The sequence below is a fragment of the Gallinula chloropus genome, assembly GCF_964237585.1.
Source record: "Gallinula chloropus genome assembly, chromosome: Z".
Classification (NCBI taxonomy): domain Eukaryota; kingdom Metazoa; phylum Chordata; class Aves; order Gruiformes; family Rallidae; genus Gallinula; species Gallinula chloropus.
This window is the reverse complement of record NC_140089.1, coordinates 84,550,837-84,574,240: the sequence shown is the minus strand read 5'-3', so window position 1 is coordinate 84,574,240 and position 23,404 is coordinate 84,550,837. Positions and strand designations below refer to the sequence as shown.

The 23,404-nt window shown below is 36.3% G+C and overlaps 1 protein-coding gene across 1 annotated transcript in view; it reads left to right on the top strand.

Moving 5' to 3' along the window:
- RIT2 (Ras like without CAAX 2) overlaps positions 1-23,404 on the top strand; it is a gene marked incomplete at both ends in the record, with an annotated part of 197,494 nt that overhangs the window by 57,382 nt on the left and 116,708 nt on the right. Inside the window, one exon of the mRNA XM_084278323.1 lies at positions 7,376-7,432. Coding sequence (XP_084134449.1) covers positions 7,376-7,432 — 57 coding nt within the window. The remainder of the gene's footprint in view (positions 1-7,375; positions 7,433-23,404) is intronic.

Below are 23,404 nucleotides of genomic sequence, written 5' to 3'. Positions count from 1 at the left end.
AACTTCTTCTACACAGTTCTTCATTCTCCCAGTCCCTGCCTTTCCCTTCTGTGACCCAGGCAGTGTGACTAGGAGCCCTTGCTAGTGAAGAGTGAGGCAAGAAATTATTTTAGCTCCTCAGCCTTCTAAATAACCTGGGTAATCAGTTATTCTGTTTCATTACAGAGGGGAAACACATTTTCCTTCATCTTTCCTTTTTTTTTTTTCTTGATTATAACATTTCTTTTTTTCTTGATTCACCTGGCCAGATTTATCTTTGTCAGGGCTGTAACTTTCCTAACCTGATTCCTGGCTGGTCAGACAGTTTCTTTGTTTTCCTTTCAGGCTACCTGCCTATGCATCTACCCTCTGTAGGTTTCCTATTTATGTTTGAATTTGCTTCCTTTTTGTGTTTGAGTTTGCCTAGAAGACAAGGATGTAAGCTTGTAGCATGTTTGTCACTTTTTCTTTTCTGAGACAGTATTTTCCTACAGTACATACTTGGTTAATATGATCTGCTGTTTTAGACTCTATAGCTTTCTTGTCACCTTCTCTATGCTAGTAATACACAAGTGATTTCTTCTGTCATGAACTTCATGAATGAAACTGTAAATCCACTTACTTTACCATATTATACAGTTTTTAAGCCCAACTTCTATGCTGGTATCTTTGAAACTTCAATATTTATAATAATAAAAGTTAAAGATCCACTTTAATAGTCAAGTAAATCAACCATATGGAATCACAGATCTCTGAGTTGTGAGTAAGGCGATCATTTTGTTAGCCTATTTAAAGTGTAGGACTTTGAGGATGAGGGTAAAGATCCTTTTGGAAATAGATTAATGTATGATCATACACAGTACCCAGGGAAGTGAATATGTTGAAGTTCTTGGGGAATAAAGAGGGAGAGGAAGTTCAGGATGTGATCAGGGATACCTTAAAGACTACTGTGTAACCTCCTAACATATTCTCCAGACATGAAAAATAGGCATGGGACTGCCTGCAAAGTTGTTGGTAGAAGTAAAATTTGGAACAAATTAGAAAGACAGTGGGATTCCACTCCACCAGCTATCAAAACCACATAGGTTTTGCACTTTTTTTGTTGGCCTGTGGGCCCACAAATACATATATATTTCAAATGTTTGATACTTTCTTTACATAAAATTCAATATTGATGCCCTGATCAAAGAATACTTTAGAATAAATGACATAACATCAGCTTTTTTCTAAGCATAGCATTTCTTACTTTGAGGAAAATGAAATATTATTAGAAAGAGAGTGGAAATTATATAAAGGTTTCTATAAACACATTAGTAATTAAAAATAAGGACAACCTCTGTCCTCTAGTAGATGAAACTGAGAACAGTTTCATAGTGACAGAGGACGAGGTAAAGGCTGAGGTGATGAATGCGGCCTTTGCTTCAGCCTTTTACAGCAAGACCAGTTGTTCCCTGAGTACTCAGCCCCCTGAGCCAGAAGACAGAAATGGGGAGCATAATACAGCCCCTGTAATCCAATGCGAAATCATGAGGAATTTGCTTCAGCACCTATGGGGCCAGATGAGGATATTAAGGGGCCCGAGGGTACTATGGGAGTTTGCAGAAGTGCTCACCTGGCCACTTTCCATCAAGTACAAGCAGTCCTGGCTGACTGGGGACATCCCAGTTGACTGAAGATTAGCAAATGTGACACCCATCCACAAGAAGGGCAAGAAGGAGGATACAGAAAACTACAGGCCTGTCAGTCTGACCTTGGTGCCTGGAAAGATTATGGAGCAAATCATCCTGAGTGGCATTATGATGCACATGCAGGAAAAGCAAACGATCAGGTTCAATCAGCACAGGTTCATGAAAGGCAGGTCCTTCTTGACCAACCTGATCTCCTTCTATAAAAAGATGATCCACTTAGTGGATGAGGGTAAAGCTGTGGATGTTGGCTAACTGGATTTTAGCAAAGATTTTGACACTATTTCCATCAGTATTCTCCTTGATAAACTGGCTGCTCTTGACTTGAATGGATGGCCAGGTACACTGTATGGTGGTGAAAAGTCAAATCCAAATGACGCTCAGTCACCAGGGATGTTCTTCAGTTCCTCAGGGCTCTGTGATGGCTCAGTTGTCTTTAATACCTTTATTTATGAACTGGATGAGGTGATCAAGTGCACCCATAGTAAGTTCACACATGACACTAAGGCAGGAGTATTGATCTGCTCAAGGGTAGAAACGCCCTACAGGGAGGATCTGGATAAACTGGATTGATGGGCCAAGGCCAATGGCATGAGGTTCAACAAAGCCAAGTACTGGGCCTTGTATTTGGCTCATAATGACCCCAAGCAGTGCTACAACTTTGGGAAAGAGTGGCTGGAAAACCTCAGCAGAGAAGGACCTGGGGGTGTTGTTTGACACCTGGCTGAATATGAGCCAACACTGTGCCCAGGTGACCAAGAAGACCAACACCATCTGGCTTGTGTTAAGAATGGTGTGATGTGTAGGAGTAGAGAAGTCATTATCCCCCTGTAGTCAGCACTGGTGAGGCCCCACCTTGAGTACTCCCTTCAGTTTTGGGCCCCTCACCACAGAAAGGACATTGAGGTGCTGCAGCATGTCCAGGCAACCAGCCAACATATTTTAGTGCAAGTTTAGGTATCATGTATATATTTCTTGATAATTAATGAATATTGGGTAAGCATAATTGGGAACAACTGAAAAAATAATGCAGAATCTGGATTGCTTTTTTATTTTGAAAGCATAAGAGAATTTAAAGTTACATACTCATGTGTATCAAGCTTAAATTTATTCAGCTGAGGCAATCTACACTTCCTTAGCCACAGATGGATTTAAAGAAGATACTATTAATCTAAAACAATGATCCTTTTATTTATTGTAGTTACCATGTGATGTACATGTCCCATTTAAATGGAATGATCTTCACAGTGTTATAAAATATTCATTAAAACTTTTCAGGCAACTTGGAATGCAAAATGTTTCACAATATCTGCTATGGATTAAAACCTATGTGGTTTTTTTTTTTTTTTTACCATCTTTTAACTGTCTCTGCTCTTACATGTATATGTATTTATTCAAATATCATTCTTATCCATTTATTCTGTTTTAATATCCTGCTTTAAAGCCACAATTTACTACAGTGCTTTGTGTGTGGCATAAATTAGACTTAAACCTCCATAATTTATAGATCTGTAAAAATTTGGAACAGCATTATTCAGATTTCCAAAGGAAAATGGTCACAATAATATCTGATGTTGGCTTGGATTTGTTAGCGATAAGTGTTAATGTATATGGAAAAGAGGATAATGGATAAGGAAAAAAAGAAGATTCCAAGAAGAATACTTACATAAAACAGCATGGAATACCAATACCATTTTTCTATTAGTTTTCAAATTAATATACTCTGGAAAGTGACTTTGGAGCCTATGTCAGTATCAGTGAAGAAGCCAGTATATTCCAGTTGTCCTGCTGGGAAGTTCAGATAGTCGGTTATAAGCCGATCTTGTTCAACAGGGCCAAGTGCAAGGTTGTGGTGGTTCAGACCCAAACACCAGCTGAGCACCACATGCGACTCACTCCCTCACTCCCACAGGAGAAACAGACAGAGCCTTCTTGAGTTAGGATAAAGACATTTCACAAAAGCGCTATTAAAGGGGAATAACAGCCAATTACACTCATGCCGGGTGATAACAGAGTACCTTACCAACCTAACCATTACAGAGTGCTGCATGGCACAAGGACTGGCGCCAGGACTGGACTGAAGGCACCCTACAGTGCCCCTTCCCACCCAGCCCCTTTAATGAAAGAGTGATGTCAAGTGGTGTGGAAACAGCCCAGGCTAACTCAGATCACCTGTGCAGGATGCTTGGGGAGGTTAACTGGCCTGGCCAGAACCAGGACAAAGGTCTTTCAAATGCATTGGGACAATCCCAAACACAGCTAAGGGCTGGGTGGATAATGGATTGCAAGTAGTCTTGGGAAGGACTTGGAGGTGTTGGTTGATGAAAAGCTCAACATGAGCCAGTAATGTACAGTTGCAGCCCAGAAAGCCGACCATGCATTGGCTCCCTGGTACAAAAAAGACAGGCATCTCCTGGAAAGAGTTCAGTGGAGGGACACAAAGATGATTAAGGGTCTGGAGCATCTCCCCTATGAGAAAAGGCTGAGTGAACAGGGGTTTTTCAGCTGTGAGAAAAGACTGAGAGGGGATATGATTGATGTTTATAAATATCTAAAGTGTAGGAGACAGAGGGAAATGGCCAACCTCTTTTCAGTGGTCTGTGGGGACATGACAAGGGGTAATGGCCTCAAGTTAGACCACAGGAAGTTCCATAGCAATATGCAGAAAAGCTTTATGGTGAGGGTGACAGAGCACTGGAACAGGCTGCCCAGGGGAGGTTGTGGAGTCTCCTTCTCTGGAGATATTCAAGACCTATCTGGACACCTACATTTGTGACCTGCTTTGGCATGGGGGTTGGGCTTGATGATCTCTGGAGGTGCCTACAATTCTGTGATTCTGTGACATCCTGTGCTGCATCAAAAGCAGCATGACCAGCAGGTCAAGGGAGGAGATTCTGCCCTCCCACTCTGCTCTTGTGAAATCATACCTGAAGTACTGTGTCCAGCTCTGGGGTCCCCAGTATAAGAATAACATGAAGCTGTTGGAGGAAGTCCAGAGCAGACCACAATGATGATCAGAGGGCTAGAGAAATTTCTATGAAGACAGTCTGAGAGATATGGGGAATTTCAACCTGTAGAAGACTGTGGGGAGATCTTATTGCAGATTCCTGTACCAAGACTTAATAGCTTGAAGATGAAGGAGGAGAGATTTAGATGAGGTATTAGGAATAAATTCTTTCCTGTGAGAGAGGTTGAAAAGAGTAGAAAACAAAAAATGTAACAGAGGGTGTTAATCACCATGGAAGAGGTGACAAGTACTAAAGGTGTCAAAGAGGTCTCTTACCTAGTGATTAGGAGGAATCTTTGATTAAGCGCTGTCATAGAAGTGTTTTGTGGGACAAAATGTGTGTAAAAGGAAACTTCTAGTCACTATTTCTCTATATAGCATACTCCAAAAGGTTTTAATTTCATTATGCAGAGTGCTTCACTGAAAACCTTTTCGAATTCTGTATGTCTGCAGATCCTATTTATATATAGCCTATTGATATAAAGCAAACCAGCTCATGTAGATCTCTGGATTGAGACTAAGATCATATATATATTTACACAAGTCATTATTGTTACAGTTGACATTGCAAGACACAACTTCCTCTACAGAGCTCCGCCTAAAGCACTGTGCACAGCCTAGCTTCCTATGAAAGTTTTGATGATGTGTATTCACACACATTGCCTGGGAGTTATAAATTGTACACATCCCTGTGGCTAACATATTGCATGTCACAGTTGAAAGTCAGTATGATGCTTCCAAATTATTTCAGTCATCTTAGATCCTGTGGATTTAATGAGGATATAAATGACGTATTGATTTGTGGCTGTCTCAGGAGAGAGGAAAAATGTTTACCATGAGTTCTGGGTGTCCTCTGAGAATTTCCATTTCAGTTGTAACAACAGATTTTGTGACGCAGGCATAGTTCCAAAAGGAAAGAAAATGAGATCAGCCACAGAGTTAGAGAGTAGTGTGCTTGGCAAGAAAAAAGCATCAGGTAGTGAAACAAATTTAATTCATTTGTGGTACAGTTCCTCAGAAAGCTCAAAATGTGTAGGCATAAACCATATGAACAGCATCTCTGCTAGCTGCCTCTGCTTCTCAGAGCAAACTAGACACATCCCATTAAGCATCAATTTATTCTTTATAAAACACTAACAGTTATCAGACGGAGGTGCCTAAAAATCTGTCTTGACCAAGAAACCAGGTGTCCTGGAAAGGAAAGTGTCCAAACATACACAGTACTTAAAAGTAATGCATCTGACAACAGATAATATAGAAGACACAAGTGTCACCGCATGTAGATTTATTCCCCAATAATATGTATAGACTGAGTGTTTTTTACACAGTTACCCTGTCTAAGTTACTATGAATTTATAATGCTGCTTCTTAACATTTATATTTGTCTATACTGAAGATGCAATAATTTATTAACATGGTAATAAATGTTTAATACTCCTTGTCTGTATCATTTTGTAAAACTATCTTCTTAACTCCCTGATTCTTGAAAATATAAGGAAGGCAAACATTAAACTAAGGCAATGGTGCTTTAAAAATGGGTGTGTATTTATGCATAGAATTTTTAAATTGTTCCATTTCTTGTTCATAACCTCTGTTGTTGAAGGTAACTGAGATGTTCAAGACACAGAGCAGAATCTCATGTTTGGTTTGATGTGTTGTGACTGATAGGTTTTTCTAAAGAAATTGTCAAATAACAACACTAGAGGATTTCTAATGCATCCTTTAAAAAAAGTATTAAAAATAATGAACTTGGCTTAAAAATAAAGAATTATCTTTTTAAAAGAAAACTTTTAGGGTTTTGGGGTTTTTTCCACTTCTATTTAAATGGAATTCACCTATTTCACTTTTGAAGGTCTTTCCTTCAGAGCTCTCTCAGTTGAGTAGGTTCCTTTACTTTTCAAATGACCCAAGTTTCAAACTTCTGAGGAATGACATTAAAGGTAACATAACTTCCCATGTTGTTCTGACAACTAACGATATTACTGTAACCACCCAAACCTATTTTCATGGTTATTAAAGTCTATGAACTTTAGACGCCATGTGGAAAAGTAATAGTTGAGTGCTTCTGGCTTTCTACATAAATTGGAATTTCACTTCCAGAGCACCACCTCTTCCAAATAATGAGAAGCAATTTTCCTGAAAACCGATACAACTTTCTTAAAATTTCTGAAAGTGAGTGATATTCAGCCTTGTTCAGAAGAAAACATGCGCTATGTGGTTAACAGAAACATTTGTTTGATGCATCAAGTTTGAGGAGCTGGGTATACCTAAAATGCACCAGAAATCCAATAAGGTGCTGTCTTTAATGGTAATATGTAACATCATTAAAACTTTTATGAATGTCTTTTAAATTATATTTTACTTTTTCTTCATGTAAATTTTTATTTATAGACACTATCAGGTTAACAGTATTTAACAAGTGTTAAAACATTTAGCATTTTAATACAGCAATTGACAAAAAGAAGTTTAAAAGGGAAGAAATTAGGACAGATAAGTTTAATTGTTTTTTTTTTTTTTTTCATTTAACGGTTTCTAGTTATCACTGTAATGCCAATGTACTCTTTCAGGTCTAGACATAAAACTGATTCCTGACTCACTTTCTAAGATGATATATGGATAAGTGAATTATCTTCATATTCTTTTCCCTGTTGCCATTTAAAGTCACTAGTATCATTCTTTTTTCTTCTGTCTTTCTTCTCTCCAGCCATGACAATGCAATTCATAAGCCATCGGTTCCCTGACTATCATGATCCAACTATAGGTGAGTAGAGATTATCTCTTCATACCTTTCAATCTCTACCTATTCAAGATTGTCATATAGGACAGTGATATGCTGCTTCCAAATAGCACTTAGATAGAAACAAGATTTGTAAAAGTTAGACAAAACTTTAATGTTCTCATGAGAATTAAATTGTGCCACAGTTGTACCATAGTTATTTCTTACTTAACGCTTTGTACAACAGACTTACACCTTTATGCTCTGTAACTATTGGTGGCTGTGAAATTATAATCATAGAAGTAAAAAAAAAAAAACCCTTTTAAGATAGAAAGTAATCTTTCAAAATACTGAAATATTAAAAAATATTTTGGTGTGTGTTTTAATAGTTTTGTTATTTTAGTACTCTCTTCTAATTTTAAACTCTTGGTCAATATTCTCTAGAAAAATAAGTGTATATTGAATTTAGTATTCTGGAGTTGTACTCTGGGATCACATATTTTGCTAACTTCATTGGGTTTACTTGATTATAAACTTAAGTAATCATAAGTATTCACATGTATCTGCAATACACTGAAAATCATCATCTTTAGATGCTGACTATTGCTTGACTATCTGGAAGGAGTACGATGAGACAGTGAGCTGGAAGAGATCCTGGATCAATAATGGTTGATTGAACTGAATTTTTATTTCTAAAATAATTTTAAAAATCTGTGGAAGAGAAAAAAGTTTCATTAAAATGTTTGAAAAGTTTATCCCACTTCTAAACTAAAAACAAATTTGGAAGATATTTACAGAGTATAAACCCAAGTAATTTAATGCCTTGAACAGCCCTGGATTCCTTGTTTTATTTGGTATCATATGTGCATATCCTGCTGGAGACCCAGTGGACATCAATCTGAATATGAGCCAGCAATGTACCCTTGCAGCAAAGAAGGCTCATTGTATCCTGAGTTACATTAGAAGGAGTGTTGACAGAAGGTTGAAGAAGGTGATTCTTCCACCTTATCCAGTACTGTTGAGGCTCCCCATTGAGGGTCCTCTCTGATTGAGGGCTCACCCAGTACAGGAGAGCATTGTCATAGGTTGCTCAGAGAGGTTGTGGAATCTTCATTAACGGAGGTGCTCATAACTGCACAGACATTGGCTGGGCAGCTTGTTCTAGGGAACCCTGCTAGAGCAGGGGTTTTGGATCAAGCTACGTCCTAGGACCAAACTTGGACTTCTAGGGGTCCTTGAAAACCTCAAATATTTTATGAGTCTATAGTGTCAAGAATGGTTGCCAAAAGACCTGGATTTTTCTTGCTGTTGAGCATCTTTGGAACTCTACTATAGTTACAAATATGAATATGAATTAATGTAGTAAAAATTGTTTCACATCTAGGTATAAATCAGCAGAACTGAATGTTTATTTGTTTAAAGTAGATTTATTAGTTAATTTTTCTCATACCAAAAAGCCATTGACTTTGTAGGGACAATTCATGTGTAATATGGCAGAATCTAAGTCTGATAATTGTGAGGCACTAAAAATATTAACACTTACAAAGGTTGGTTTGGGGAAATTATAACAAACAACAACAAAACCAAACCAAACAAGTGTTTTTTGTTATAGTTGAAATTTGCAAATATTTCAAATATAGATGTTTAACCTCTACAAGTTTATTGCATTTTAAAGCAGAGCAGCTATCAGTAGTGTGTCTTTTAATTCATTATTTATCTAGTATTCCACATCTCCTGGACATTAACTTCTGGTAAAATGTGATATTTTATTGATGGAAAAAAAAAGGTGTACAAACTATTCATAATGCTAGTAATTTTATCACCATTAGAAATATTACAAAATAAAAAATGAGACATGTAAACTTGAAAGAAGGAAAAACTACTGTGGAATTGTTACAAATTAATTTTTTGCAGACAGGAAAAAATAATAATTAGATCTAATTGGAAAATAGATGCGATAGTAGTTACTGACACCATTAAGTTATGTACATACACCCATCTTTATTATTAACTATCTACCTGCCATCTGTATTTATCCATATATTGTATCTTGTCATAATCTTAACTTATTGGTCTCTAGACACTGCCATGGTATGAATAATAGATAATTATAAAGAGAAGGAGAGCTTATGATGCATTTTAAGTACACACTGCAGGAATATCTAAAGGATCTAATAAGAAAGAAGGTCTATTTGAGTAAGCAACAGCTTCCACACAGTAAAACCAACATTCTGTGTAGAAGAGAGAAAGAGATAGAGAATGGAGAAATGAAATACTGAATTTCAACTCAGTTGACTAGAGACAGAACAAAAACTACAACTGAATTTTATCTGTTCTACACTTCTGTCTCTCAGAATGTGCTGAGTACATCCTATGGAAGTCTTACTTCTATTCACGTGCATGTACTAAGCAGCAGAGTAGTTTTGAGATAAGTATGTACGCTTCATCTCAGGTAAATCTGTGGTATGATCCCTCAGAATTGGACATAACCTCCCCCTCCAAAATTAGAAGTAATTATTTGTTATCTGACCTACAACAACAAATACATTTAAGTAGTTCAATACATTATAGAAGTTTATACTGATGAGATCGCTTTTATCACTTTTGAGCCCTTATCTCAAATCACAGAATTAATCTCATGGGGCTTTTTGTACATTGGCTGATAGTCATACTTGAATTATTTCATAACAGTCTAAAAAAAAACCCCAACAACTTAGGTGGCACAGAATGAGCATTTCCCGGGCCAAGACTATGCTCATGACAGGAGTTGTCAGAGGAGACCTGAAAGGTTGCAAGGAGCTAGCCACAAACAGATGCTATGTGTCAGGAGGAAGTTATCGTGTTGGAGCAGAACAGTGATCTGTCTAGTCAGAGTTTTGTTTCTCACAGTAACTCAGCAGCAAATGATGAGGAAAGAAAAAAACAGGGCACATATGAAATGTAACTTGACTGTGGCAGAGTAGCAAAGCAGAAAATTGAATATATCTTTTCAGCTTTGTCTGATGTTACTGATCTCCCCAAATATCAATATATAGCATTTCTTTTGTGTCATATATTTTAGGCTTCTTTCATTCACAGAAATTTGTATCCTGTTTATAGAACTCATGAACTGTCCTGAACTTCTATAGGTATACTGGCCTCAGATTTTAGTGTACTTCGTAAAAAATAATGCAATCTGCCTGCCTGTGGTTTTATTTGGGGTGCATTTAAAAGAACAACAGTCTCCATATGTGTCTCTGAAAGAGCAATATTCTCTGGAAGTAATAATAAAAGTCTTTGGTGTGTTCAAAGAATGGATTTTCAGTAGTAACCAATCTGCTGTCTACTACTCTCATGTTGAGCTTTAAGATAAGGCCTATTGTTTCTTTTTTATATATATGGACATAAGAATCTAATAAATGACTACATATTTTTCCAACTTTCCTTGCACTAGTAACTCCATTCTGTATGTTTTCTGTGGCAGCGGTGACCGCAATACATCACTGCGCAAATGCATCCATGATTTAAGTAGCTAGTACTGAAAGGAAGGATAGTGTACTACTTGTCTTTGAGTAGACTTTTTCTAAGAGCTGTCCTAATAAAAATGGAGGTTAGGGGGCTTTGTAAACAACATAACTGCCTTTTCAATCCGAGAAGTGTATTGCTTTCAATTTTGCAGGAAAGTCTTCAGTATCTCTTAGGGCTACTAAATTTTGAGAATAACTTTGTCCATTTTAACTTTTTATTACCCACCTTAAATGTTGATATTTTTCAATTCCATAGATCCTTTTGAGATATATTTGCATCTAAGTAAAGAATGCAGGAGACAAGAAATCATTTCCAAAGCATGTGAGCATAGAACTGACATAACTTTGTTGATACTGTAGTTGAAAAACCGAGCCAAACAACATTCAGTCCATAAAAAGGATCCATGCAAAAATCTTGTATTGTCAGTTAGGAACACAAAAAAAAAAAACAACCAAAAAACTGAAACAAAGAATCTACAAAGCTTTTTGCTTTGACTTAAAATAACAAAGAGGTTTCCATATTTTTTTCATAAAAGCCCAAATTTTTGCAGTTCTAAGACATGTTCTGAAGTTTGATTCTTTTGCTATAAAGAAGACATGTTGTGTCTTGACCTATACCTTGTTCCATAGAACAAGCGTGCATTTGGACAATTGACTACTGAAGAGTTTTAGAAGATTTTTTTTCCCTCATTTTATTTTTATTTTGTATTTCTAGTGAGCTTTAAGGAAAGTCTAAATGTGAGAATATGTTTCTCTTTGTCCAATGTGAGGGTACAGTGAAAGTTCCTTACTGTTACTGACCAGAGGACAAAGAGGAGTCCTTTTACTTTAGTATGTTGCCAAAAATTCTTCCCTTTCCCACTTCTGTTTTCCTCCAATAGCAGAGTTCAGAATTATTTCTAAATATTGTGCAGTAATAATCATGTAGCTTTAAAAACAGTCATTCTTTTTCCTTTTTTTGGTGACAGTGCCTAGGAACATTTCTATTTTCCCCTATCATTCCTTTCCACTGGGGTTCAACATTATGTTACTAATGCTTTAGAGGTTTCTTTTTCTATCGTAATTCATATTTCTAGCAGTATGGTAGAAATATTCAGATCTAATATAATGGTTCTTTCTACTTAAAAATTTTATTCTGTTATCTGCTAACATTTTTGAAATATTACAGGGGATCTTGATCTTAGAAATCTGCCATTGCTGTGAGGTGATGCAGAAATTTTGTTAAAAGGATATTTCAATTGCTACATGGTGTGATGGATGTGCTTGTGGATCTGAATTTCATACACAGATATATTTAAAATGCGCTAATTTTGATCATAAAAGAGCTATGAAAATAGATTTAGAATTATTTACTTGGGGGTTTTCCTGTCTTTACAATATGTATAAGGAGTAGCTATACTTTTTAAGAATTTGCTGGATGTGGTGAATAGTCAAAAATTTTTTTTAAATCCAAGACTTTTTAAATACCAGTATGAAATTATTTGAGGGAAGAGGCTGTTTTTTTGTTCTGGGTGTTCTTTTAGTTTGGTGGTGGTTGATTTTTTTCGTGGGCTTGTTTGTTTGTTTTATTAGCTGGTTTTGGTCTTTTTTCTTTTTTGGTTTTTTTTTGTGTGTGTTGGGGGTTTTGGGGAGTGGGGGTGTGCATTTATTGTTTGGTTGGTTTTTTGTTTGTTTTTTTTTTTTTTTTTCCTGATAGGAATTTATTTAGAGAAGTCCTCAGTACAGTGTGGATCAGACGTTCAGTGTCAACATAAATGATTGCAATAAATGACCACTTCTGATATTTGGAACTGTTTTATTTTAGCTGGCTGCCTTTAGTTTGGAAAAGCTGATAAAATCTGATGAAACTCCAACTGCAGACATTATATAAAGATATAAATAAATATGCATACAGATAAATACATAAATACATGTGTCAGTATTTGTTCAAAATATCAAGTAAACATCAATTAAAAAGTTAAATGCTGCCTAAAGTGCTAATATTAATGCTGTCACTTTGAGTTTAATGCCACTTCAAGATAAAGCAGGAATAATGACTGTATTTAAGGCTTGCTACAAACATTTCAGTTTTTAATTTTGAGACAGAAACATTATTTTTGTAGGTAAGTGGGGACAGGAAAGAGGAAATTCTAACATTAGACTGTATGTAGGCAAAATTTCAGGAGATAACACCTCATACAAATGAAATTATTTCAGCATACATTTAATATTTAATTGTAGTCAACAATGGGAACAATTTCCAAGTGGCAGTGGATGTGATCATTTTCTGGAACAAAGGGATAAGAGCAATTTACACTCTGTACAGTCTTTGGCAATATCACAGAGAGTTAATGCAAGTAGAGTGGCAGGAAAGGAAGCATGACATAGAGTAGCAAACTGGACAGCCTCCAAGATGCTCATTAGCCATGTGACTAATCTTAAAATGAATACATAATGCAAACGAGATGCGAAAGCGGCTTCCTGTTTTGGTGAGATATCACTGCATGAGTTTGTGTCAAATGAGCAGTTGAGGACATTAAGGCTGTGTCAATGTCACACTTTAATTGAAATGGGTGTGGGTTGGGAGGCACTTTAGCATTAAGCACGTGAATTTCCATGAGGTTTCCTAACGAAGAAATGTATTCACCAATGCATCAAATAAAACACATTTGCGCTCATATTTAATAAGGCGGTAGAAATGTGTGAGTGAATTTGAGAAAAAATATAAAATTCACCTGGAAATATTCTAAGGCTTCATAATATGTACCAAAAAAAATTATGTGTGGTAAAAAAAATATTATATCTCATTTCAAGGTACAAACATGAAGTTAGTAATGACAGAGTGAAAGAAGACGCAGGTAGGACACATCTACTAGATTAAGAGAGGGACATCTTGCTACAAGAGTACTGTTCAAATATATTTTAGGGTATAAAAGGTTTCTAGATCATTTCTACTATTATCTAAGACATGCATATGTGTATACGCCATACTTAATTTCACTCACATTCTCATTTTTCTATGCAAGGTAAAACTTTTCAATTGGACTGAACAAGCCACAACTGGTTTTGAGCTCCAAAATAACCACTTTTCAAAAAATTAATATGATTGATAGCTAAATTGTCACCACTGCCTTTCATTCATCATTCTCTATACATTTATTAGCCTTATCTGAGACAGGATAAACAACTCATATAAAATGATCTAGGAGCTGTGCAATTTGTCTCAAAAGACCAAGGGTATTCAGACTGATTGTGTAGACATAGCTAAATTGCCTATGGTTGTGTTCCCTATTCTTCATCATTTAAAATGAGAAATGGATAAATATATAAGAACACTGGTTTCTGTGTTTGAACCATAATCCTAAACTTATGCTTTATTACTAGTTTTCATTTTTCTACCTGTTGGTATTTTCTGCATCATATGTCACATTAAGAGTTTAGGAATTAAACATTTCGACTTGCATACATAAAAAAGAGCAGAGCTTATGCCTACTATAGTAGGACTAAGTGTCATATTCAGACACCTAAATTCTACACATGAACTGTGTATCTAGGTTCTGTTTTTGTGGGTTTCTGCAAGATTTAGGAATAGAGATTTAAATCTTTGCTCATTTCCCTTACTTCAAGAACCATTTAACTTCAACAGCCATTTGAGAAGTTCTACAGTATCCTGCTTGGGTTCAAGTTCCTAATCAGGAAGGCTGTTGGTCTCCTACAGGTCTTGTGTCATCATCACCTATGGACCACCACAGCCCTTCCAGTCCAGTAAAGGAAAGCCAGACATGATTCCTGAGAGCACGTCAAATAGCAAGAGTCATGTGTGGATATCCGAATAAAGTCTATACTTCCATTAAGTCTAAGGGGGTTTAGATACCTACTTGGTAGTATTTCTAGAGTTGGCAGTTTCCCTCTAAGAGCAGATTAATGAGATGGATCATCTGTCAACATTTCAGTCTGAGCTATATCCTCTAACTTTGATGCATTCTCAGGTCAAGATGAGCTTTGATTCTTTACCCCTTCCTTCAGTATTTTCCTCATTAATGGAACAGTGTGGTCCCATTCAAAAAATGCTATTATTCAGATGCATGATCTCCAGCTCCACTGTTAAATTTTCTTTCTTGATAAGCCAATTATCCAGTCCTAAATGGTCTCCAGACTTCATGTCAGGAAAAACCAAAGCAACCAATTACGTTTCTCTGTCCATGTTCAAGATGAATCACATCTAAAATTCTGGGCACATATTTAATGTCTGCTACTGCTTTGTCACTTTCATATTTTCTTACAAATGCAACCCATCACACAATTATTTGAGGGCTATTTACACCAGGTGACAGCTCACTGTCAGCATTTTCAGACACTCATGAAATAATGCTTAATCTAGTAATTTTCCTTTGCTAATATCTCTGTTATAAACAAAGCAGACAGGCAAATGCAGTTGGCATCTTTCTAGGGAATAGGTGGCCCAGAGACCCATTCTTACAGTTGTCATTTAACACTTGCTTAAAGGTTGGAAGTTAATCAGAACACCTGGATGAGTATTTATGCTTACAGTTTAGTCTTGAAATGTAGTTCTCTGTCTGTGTCCATCACTCATGCCCTTAGAAAATGTCACACAGCAGCTATGTCAGCAGATTCTCTTCAGCCACAGTGGTGTCAGACAGTAGCTACATCTATGTTTCTGCACAGCACACAGTGAGGTCTCAGGGAAAGAAATAGTGGGTAGAGGAAACCCAGTGTAGAGCTATGTAATTTCTTTACCTTAAATTGCAAACAAGGAGTGGTGCATGAAATACCACAGGAACAGACTTTTCAGCCCTGCAACAGGTTGTGGTTTTGTGAGATAGGATGCAACAGATCTAACCATTAATTTGTGTGGAAAAAGAGGACGTGCCACTCTTCATCTCTGCCTTTCACCCAGCCTTATGTGCTTTCTGGTACTCATTGTACAGTTTTTCAGGCTGATTCAAGAGTAGTCCAGAAGACAAAAATAAAAAAGTCACCCCAAAAAAGAATCGTTTTCTACCAGGTTAGTGAGTTTAACTACTTTAGTAAGAACAATACAGCAAGAACAGCAAGTGCAGAACTACCTGTAGAGAAATGGGAGTATAAGTGAGGATGAAAGAGGAGAAAAGAGTTCATTTTATTTCTGTAACAGGCAAGATATAAAAACTAAGTCAATCATCTTATGGAGAGTCGCTCGGACATCAGTCCATGAATGATAATTCCTTCCTATATGAACCTCTGTTCTCAAAGTCAGTAGAGATGTGTCAAAACGTGTCAAAAACGTAGATGGATTAAAAAATCATTTATATAAATTATTAGAGGCGGGGACAGGGTAATCATCAAGGGCTGCTTAGATTCTCCTTTCAGCTAAGAAGGGCTCTTGAGGTATGAGCAGGTGGAACCTGAAAAAATATGCCAAACTAAAATCCTTGTGGGATTCCCTGGACTACTGGTCACTCTCCAAAAGAGGAAAATGGATTGGATGAACTGCGATCTTCTATGTCTATATTTTTACCTGATCTAAATTACCTTAATTGATAGTCTGTCCAGTGATGTAACTTCTCTTTCTCTTTTGTTTCAGAAAGCAAGCACACACATGACCAACTCCCTTTCTCAAACATCTGTTTACCATGTCTGGAACAGGAGAGAAACTGTTTCTCATCTGTGTTGCCATGAATGACCTGTGCTGCATATTCACATGCAAAAAAAGAGCCAAAAAGTACCAATAACCCTTAAGTGTCAATGGCTTATACTTATTATTTTCCATCTTCTGTTATCTCTTTTTGGAGTAGAAGTAAGATATACTTCTGCCTTAGCCATCTCCACTGAATAAAATGTCAGTGGAAAATCAAAGCACTGAATATAACACTTCTATTCCTCTTAGAAATATTTGAGCTCAATTCTATATCTGCAAAACATAAACCAAACAAATATATATATATATGTAAGTGTGAAATTATGGTTACTATTCATAAGCATTAGCCAGATTAAAATTTAGGAAGGAAAGATAAAGCCTCTTTCATAACTGTGACAATATCAAAATATTTCTGAGGTATATTTATTTAATAATAGTAATATTATTAAATGATAATAAGCAATTTTATTAAAATTATTTCATAATGCTATCTACTGTATTAGAATTTAGGAAGAGTCAGCCAAGAATTAGGCTATTTTATTTTTTCTATATCAGCTTCATATAGGCAGAAGACCTCTAACTCATCAACTGGCGTGTTTGATTTGACCCAATCTGACAATCCTCCCCTTGCTGTGATACATGAAGTCTCTAATTGATCCATCTAGAAAACTGAAGTGGCAAAAGGAGTTGAAGAGTGCTTGTTCTCAGATCTGAGATCTTCAAGGATTTCCTTCAGGCCCATAGTGATTCTTCAAGAACTGACCTATCATACAGAATTCGAACTACTGCTGCTTATTAGGTTCTTAGCTACTGTAGGGGGTTTAGTAGTGTTTCATATACAAAATGTCATTGGATTGAGACTCTCTAACCATATGGGGCATCCAGATCCTAGTCTACATATCCTGACTGGATTTACATGTGAGCGAAGTATCCATCTGGCTGGTTATGTTAAGGCAGGAAAATTTATATGTTTATCCAGAACTGCAAACCACAGAGAAGTCACCAGCAGGTTGTGGTTTCTAATATATATCACAAATGTACTGAAATTCTAGAGCATGATTCATCTCAACCTAACAGCTGTACCTCAAGTTAGATAAATAATGACCTTGAATGTCACATACAAAAAAGAAAAGCAAGGGGGTTAGGGCTAAAGCATTTACCTATTTACTGTATATTGTGACCTATTAATTTTTTATTTTATTTTTTTTTAATTTCTAAATTGGAAAAGATACTCAGGCTATAGTTGCCTAGAGGTGGATGATTTATCACACTCAATTCAAAAAACTTCATCACGGGACAAATGTCTCCATTAACCTTTCCTTCATGGAAGCCGGCAGCCATCTACACCTAATCCAAGGAACAATCCATGCTAATAGCCACGCAGATGTAGTCAACTTGTTAATTACTCCCCCTGAAATGACAAGAAGTGAATTCATAGCTGTCAAATCCTCCCACTCAGTAGCACAATCACGGACTTGAAAGAGTAGTGAAATTGCTACCTGCTATTCTTGTTCCCTAAGAAAAGGGTACTTGGACTCCTGTTAATTATCCTGTTTTGATTAAACAGGAGTACTTTGTTCACTTTGTTCATGTACATCTTTGAAGTAAATGACATTTTTCTGGAAGCAGAGAAAGTAATGATATGCCTTTATTAAATATTAGTAGCATTATACATATATCGCAAGTGGTTTCTAACAGAAAAGCAAGTGCAACAGCAAAGGTTTGCAGGAGTTATCTGCAAAAATGCTAACATTTGTAAGAAATCATATTTTCTTTTCAAGAGCTCATTCTGAGTAAAATATTTATCACTCAAATAATCTTATTCAGATGGGTGGGACACTTCATAAGCAAAATTTGGCCTGTTTGAAGGACAGTGGTACAAGATCTGAAGAAATACCATGTGAGTTTTCTGGGCAGTAAGTCATATCATTTATAGTTGCATAAATTTAGTCACATCTATGCATGTTTGCAGGTAACATCAGAAATGGTGAATTTTTGATAACAGCATTTGCATCATGAATTAGAATTATTGAACTGGGACAAATTATTCAGATAGGCTTTGTCAGTCTTTTATCCAAAGCTCTGTTGTATCCCAGCCTCTGTGCAGGAGGCCATCATTTATAGAAGATGACTATTGTATATCCAGGAAAATCCTACATTTCAAAAGGTGTTATAATGTAAGAATATAATCAGTTTCTCCATTCATACCTGTGTGGGAAAGAAGGAAATGTGGCACAGTTTTTCTAAAGTTCGTCTTGGCCATATGAATTGCAGTTCGAACTTGATCAGAACTCACATTGATTCTGTTCTTCATGGGCTTTTATGAACATGCATTAATAATTACATTTTCAGGAGAAAATGAATATCTACAACTAGAAAATAAAACATTGCAAATATTGAAAATTGAATAGCCTATTTTTCTATAGCAGAAGACATTTTCATTGGATATTTTTTGGTTTCATTTTCAGTCTGTTCCTGATTCTGATTTTTTTCAGGACTATGTAAGGAGGTTTACACATTGCAAGTGTTCCACATCACAGGGATTAATTTATGATGCTCTCTTTTTTGCACATTCAGATAGTCTCAGTCTTGTGTATCATTCTGTGTTGGTATACATAGGCACGTACATACCAATGCAAAAGCACTTAAAACCACATAAATATGTGCAGATGTCTCAGCTCCCCATGATGAAGCACCTTTTGGGAATGGATAAATATCTGTACTTCGTGTAGAATGATCTGTTGGCTTCCTGTATGAGAATATTGAATTGGAACTGAAGTAAAGGAATCATGATGCATCCAAGTTAACAGTGTGAAAGTACTCACTGTATAGAGCGGAAGTAGCTTTGAAGAAGGTGTTTCTTGTAGTCAGTGTTATAAATGATGATTGGCTTTGATTTCTGTGGAGCTCTTACTACCATGAATGCAGATTGAACACGCTATGTTGCATACACTATCATAATTTATTTGTATAATACAAAATCTTTGATTTCTGATGACAAAGATCTGGCTGTGTGCAAGGTGCTGTACCACCAAAGAAAGTAGCAATGACTTTGCTTTTCTGGCCATGTAGGTCTCATATTTTTCACAGTCTTTGCCTGAAAGTCAATATCTAAGTTCTAATTTTCTGTTGTACATCGTGCTTTGTCTCCTTTCTGATGCGTACATGTAGATGAAAACCTCTCCCATGCAACACTGCAACATTTTCTCTCTTCTTGAAAGCTACTGTCTCCTTTTCCAGCTGTTTTTTTAGTAAACATCATGATAATGAGGACCCAAAGGGAGCAGACAAACCAGATTTAACTGACGCAAAGTTCAATTCGCTCAGATTTCTGTTCACACAAAACCTTTTAGAGCACAGATAATGCTGCTTTTTTTTTTTTTTTTTTTTTTTGTGCCTACAACAGACTAAGTGAGATTAAATTGCTTTTTCTTTCCCTGCTTTTCAGCAGGGAATATAAGTAATGAAACTCCAAGCTGACATTGAAGAAGAGGTGCTTGTAAATATCTATAGGTACAACTAAAAAAAAAAAAAGAAAAAAGAAGACAGAGCAATGGATAACCCATTTCCCAATTTGGAAGGCACTGAGTACATTTCAGGTCACTGAGAAAGCTGCTGCCTAAGTACCCAATGCTGAAAATCAATCAGGCTCTTTCAGCAGCTATGGGCTATCAGCCTTGCCCTGCACAGGTCTGAAAAATTGGGCAGCCCAAAAAGAGGGAGGAACTTTAAGAGCAGCTGTTTTCAGACAGACATAGAGCAACATAAAAGGAGGAGCACTGTGGTGAGGTGAGAACCAAAGAGAACACCCATTAGGCTAGGGGAGCTTTTAGTTTAGTTTGTGTAACTGGGCACAGAGTGGTCAATGGCAGTCAGAGCCTGAGTTAGGAAAGGAGTAAAATGAGAGTATGGCAATGGAGATGGCTCAGTTTAAAAACTACTATTAATAAATAGTCAAAAACTATTAATAATAAACAGTCAGACTACATGGGAATTACTGTGCCTAACCACAAATCTTTATTATACTGCAACAATTCTGGGTGCTCAACAGGTAATTTAGTCCCTCTCCCCCCTCCAGATATGTAGGCACCCCTTTTCACTGATGGCAGCAGGGCTTTATTTAAGGATCAGGCACAGTCTAGTTATGCTTCTGCTTTCCATTGAAGATACTAGCACTGCTTATATCAGGAGTTATGAGGTGTTCTGCTCATTTTCAGGCTTAAAGAATTGAAGTATCTTATATTTCTATTTGCTTATTTACTCCTTGAAATAGTGAATTATTTTATAAACACTCAAGGAGCTGATTTATGTGCCACTGGAAACGTGGGAGCCTCTAAAAGAGACAACGAAGTTTAGTTAAGAACATGTCAGAAGGCTGAACAAAGGCTAAACAAGGGAAACAAAGAATTGCATCTTCCATTGAAATTAATATGGAGAGTTGGAAAGTCCAGCAGTAATATACATTTGAATTTAGCAAGGCCATTTGAAAACAACATTACAAAATCTTCTCTGAAGATGTATGTGGCCAAGACCTTGGTTTAATATCTTATCTGAAAATATGTTTATGGTAATTTGAATGCTAAAATGAAAACTAAGAGATAGAAAGTGCTGTGTTTTTCATCATGCAACTGAATGTATAATGAATAAATGTATGAATTCCTTTTACAATAAGCACTTAACATGACTAATGCTTTGTTTTTTCTCAGATTATTTTAATTTTCTCAAGGCCCACACTGTAGTCTTTTTTATAAGAACAAGGGTAGCAGAGAGTTACTATCTGCATCAAATGCTGCAAATCTTACCTGCTTCTCTTTCACAGAAACAGAAGAGCTGCTCAGAGAGTGTGGTTACTGAACAAAGCATTACTGTCTGTGGGTTTCGAAAGGCAGCGGTCATTTTTTTGTCTCTGTTCTGCAACCCATCATCAAGTGTCTTCTGCCTGGAACAATGCTATCTGCTCTACAGTCACTTGTGTTGTCAGGAGCAGGCAGCTTGTGCTCTTAACACAAAGTGAGCAAAACCTGAGAGATCTGACAAAGACCTGACAAAGCTAAGTAAGTGCCAGCATAATGGCAAAAGCTGCTCAATGCTGAGAAATAAAAAGCAGCAGCAGTGGAAAGAATAATCTGAAGTATTCTTAATTGCTGGTATCATGTAGAATTATGTAACACTAGGCAGAACTGGAAATGGGATACTTAAGTATCCTAGCTACTAGTCTAGTGCTAATTTTCTTAACTTGCCTTAATTTAAAGGATACTGCTATCTCTGTAAGTATTTACCGACTACAAGGCAATCAAATCTGTCAGTTCTAGTATTTCAAGCTATTCATTGCTTATCATGTGTGCATAGCTCATAGAAAGGCAACCTCTGTGACTCGGTGTCCTTGTCTGCAAAATGCTGATAGCAATGCTCACCCAAATTATAAAACACTCAGACTCCAAGAAAATAATTATATTCTAAAGGGAAATTGTAAGACCAATGTATTTTGATGGGCAATTCCTATGACATGCATTTTTTATCTCACATAGGAGTTTATATGTAGTAGTAGGTACAGTGGTATAAGTCCCTGTTCATCCAACCTCCTTTTGTTTTAAAATTTCTTGTTGTAAACAAAAACAGCACTTGTCAAGTCAAAGACTCACAATCATCCTACATTCAGGAGCATCTCTGGTATAAAATGCATGTGTGATAGACAATTTAAGCACACCAAAACCTGGTTCTCCTGCTGTCCTTTTGACACCCAGGGAGAAAAGGAAGAAGAATTCCAGGTGGGCCTCACTGAGCTTGGACTTCCTTCTGCTGGTTCGGTAGCTCCTTAGCCAAGTAAAATATCTTGTGGCTCTTTTATAACTGTGAGAATCTGTTTGGCTTTAACTGCAATTGGTAGTATGTAAAACAGGGAAGAAGAGAGACTTTTAAGAAGGAATATAAGCAGAATTAACAAACGAAAGGAAGAAGCAGCTGACCTATATTTCAGGGACTGGAACATGTTTGTAATGTAGATGAAAAGCCCAATCCAACTCCCCTTTAAATCATACACCATCTGAATCTATTTGTCATGAAGCGGTTACCTGCTCATAGCTGAAAAAGAGCTTTGATATATTTTTTATGAATCTAGCTTCTCCAATGCTAAGATGACTGATCACAACACAACCTTGCATTAATTATTGTACCTCTGCTTCCAGAATGATGTCCTATGAAAAAATGAAAGCTGAAAAAAGAGGATATATTCATTTAAAAAAAAATAAATAAAACCCCACCAAAACCCCAAAATACTAGGTACCAAAAGGCCTAAGGAGATTTTTCTTCTTTTCTTTCATAGCACTGCAAAGGACAATCAAACAATAAAGAAAAAAAATATTATAACATGCCCTTTGAAAAAAAAAATTCTTCATTTAAATGGCATACATAGTAAAGGAGGAAAGAAATAATAATGAAAAAGAAGGTGCCATTCAGAAAACTGTTGGAGTTCTTTTTTTTTTACTCTCTGGAAAATGATAGAGAGTCTGTAATAATTCAAAATAGAACGATTTTCAAGCTGAAATTTTTATCACTTTCTCATTTTTTAGTATTTATGGAAAATAATTATTAAAGGAGAACATCTATTAAAAACCAAAGATTTTATTTTTTAAATTAATACTTTACTAGATATTAACCATTCACTTATTATACAGATCATAATGATGCAGGGGTATTTATATAATTTTCCTCCTTGGTACCTACAAAATGCTAATTCTTGCAGTCTGTATTCAAATCACTGCACTATCTGACAGCAATATCAATAAACTCCATCCACAATTGCTTCTTACAATACCTTATCTTTCTGCTGCATTTCACCTAAAGGAAAAACTGGGATTTTACAGTTTAGCTGCACAGAAAGAGACTAGTACTAAA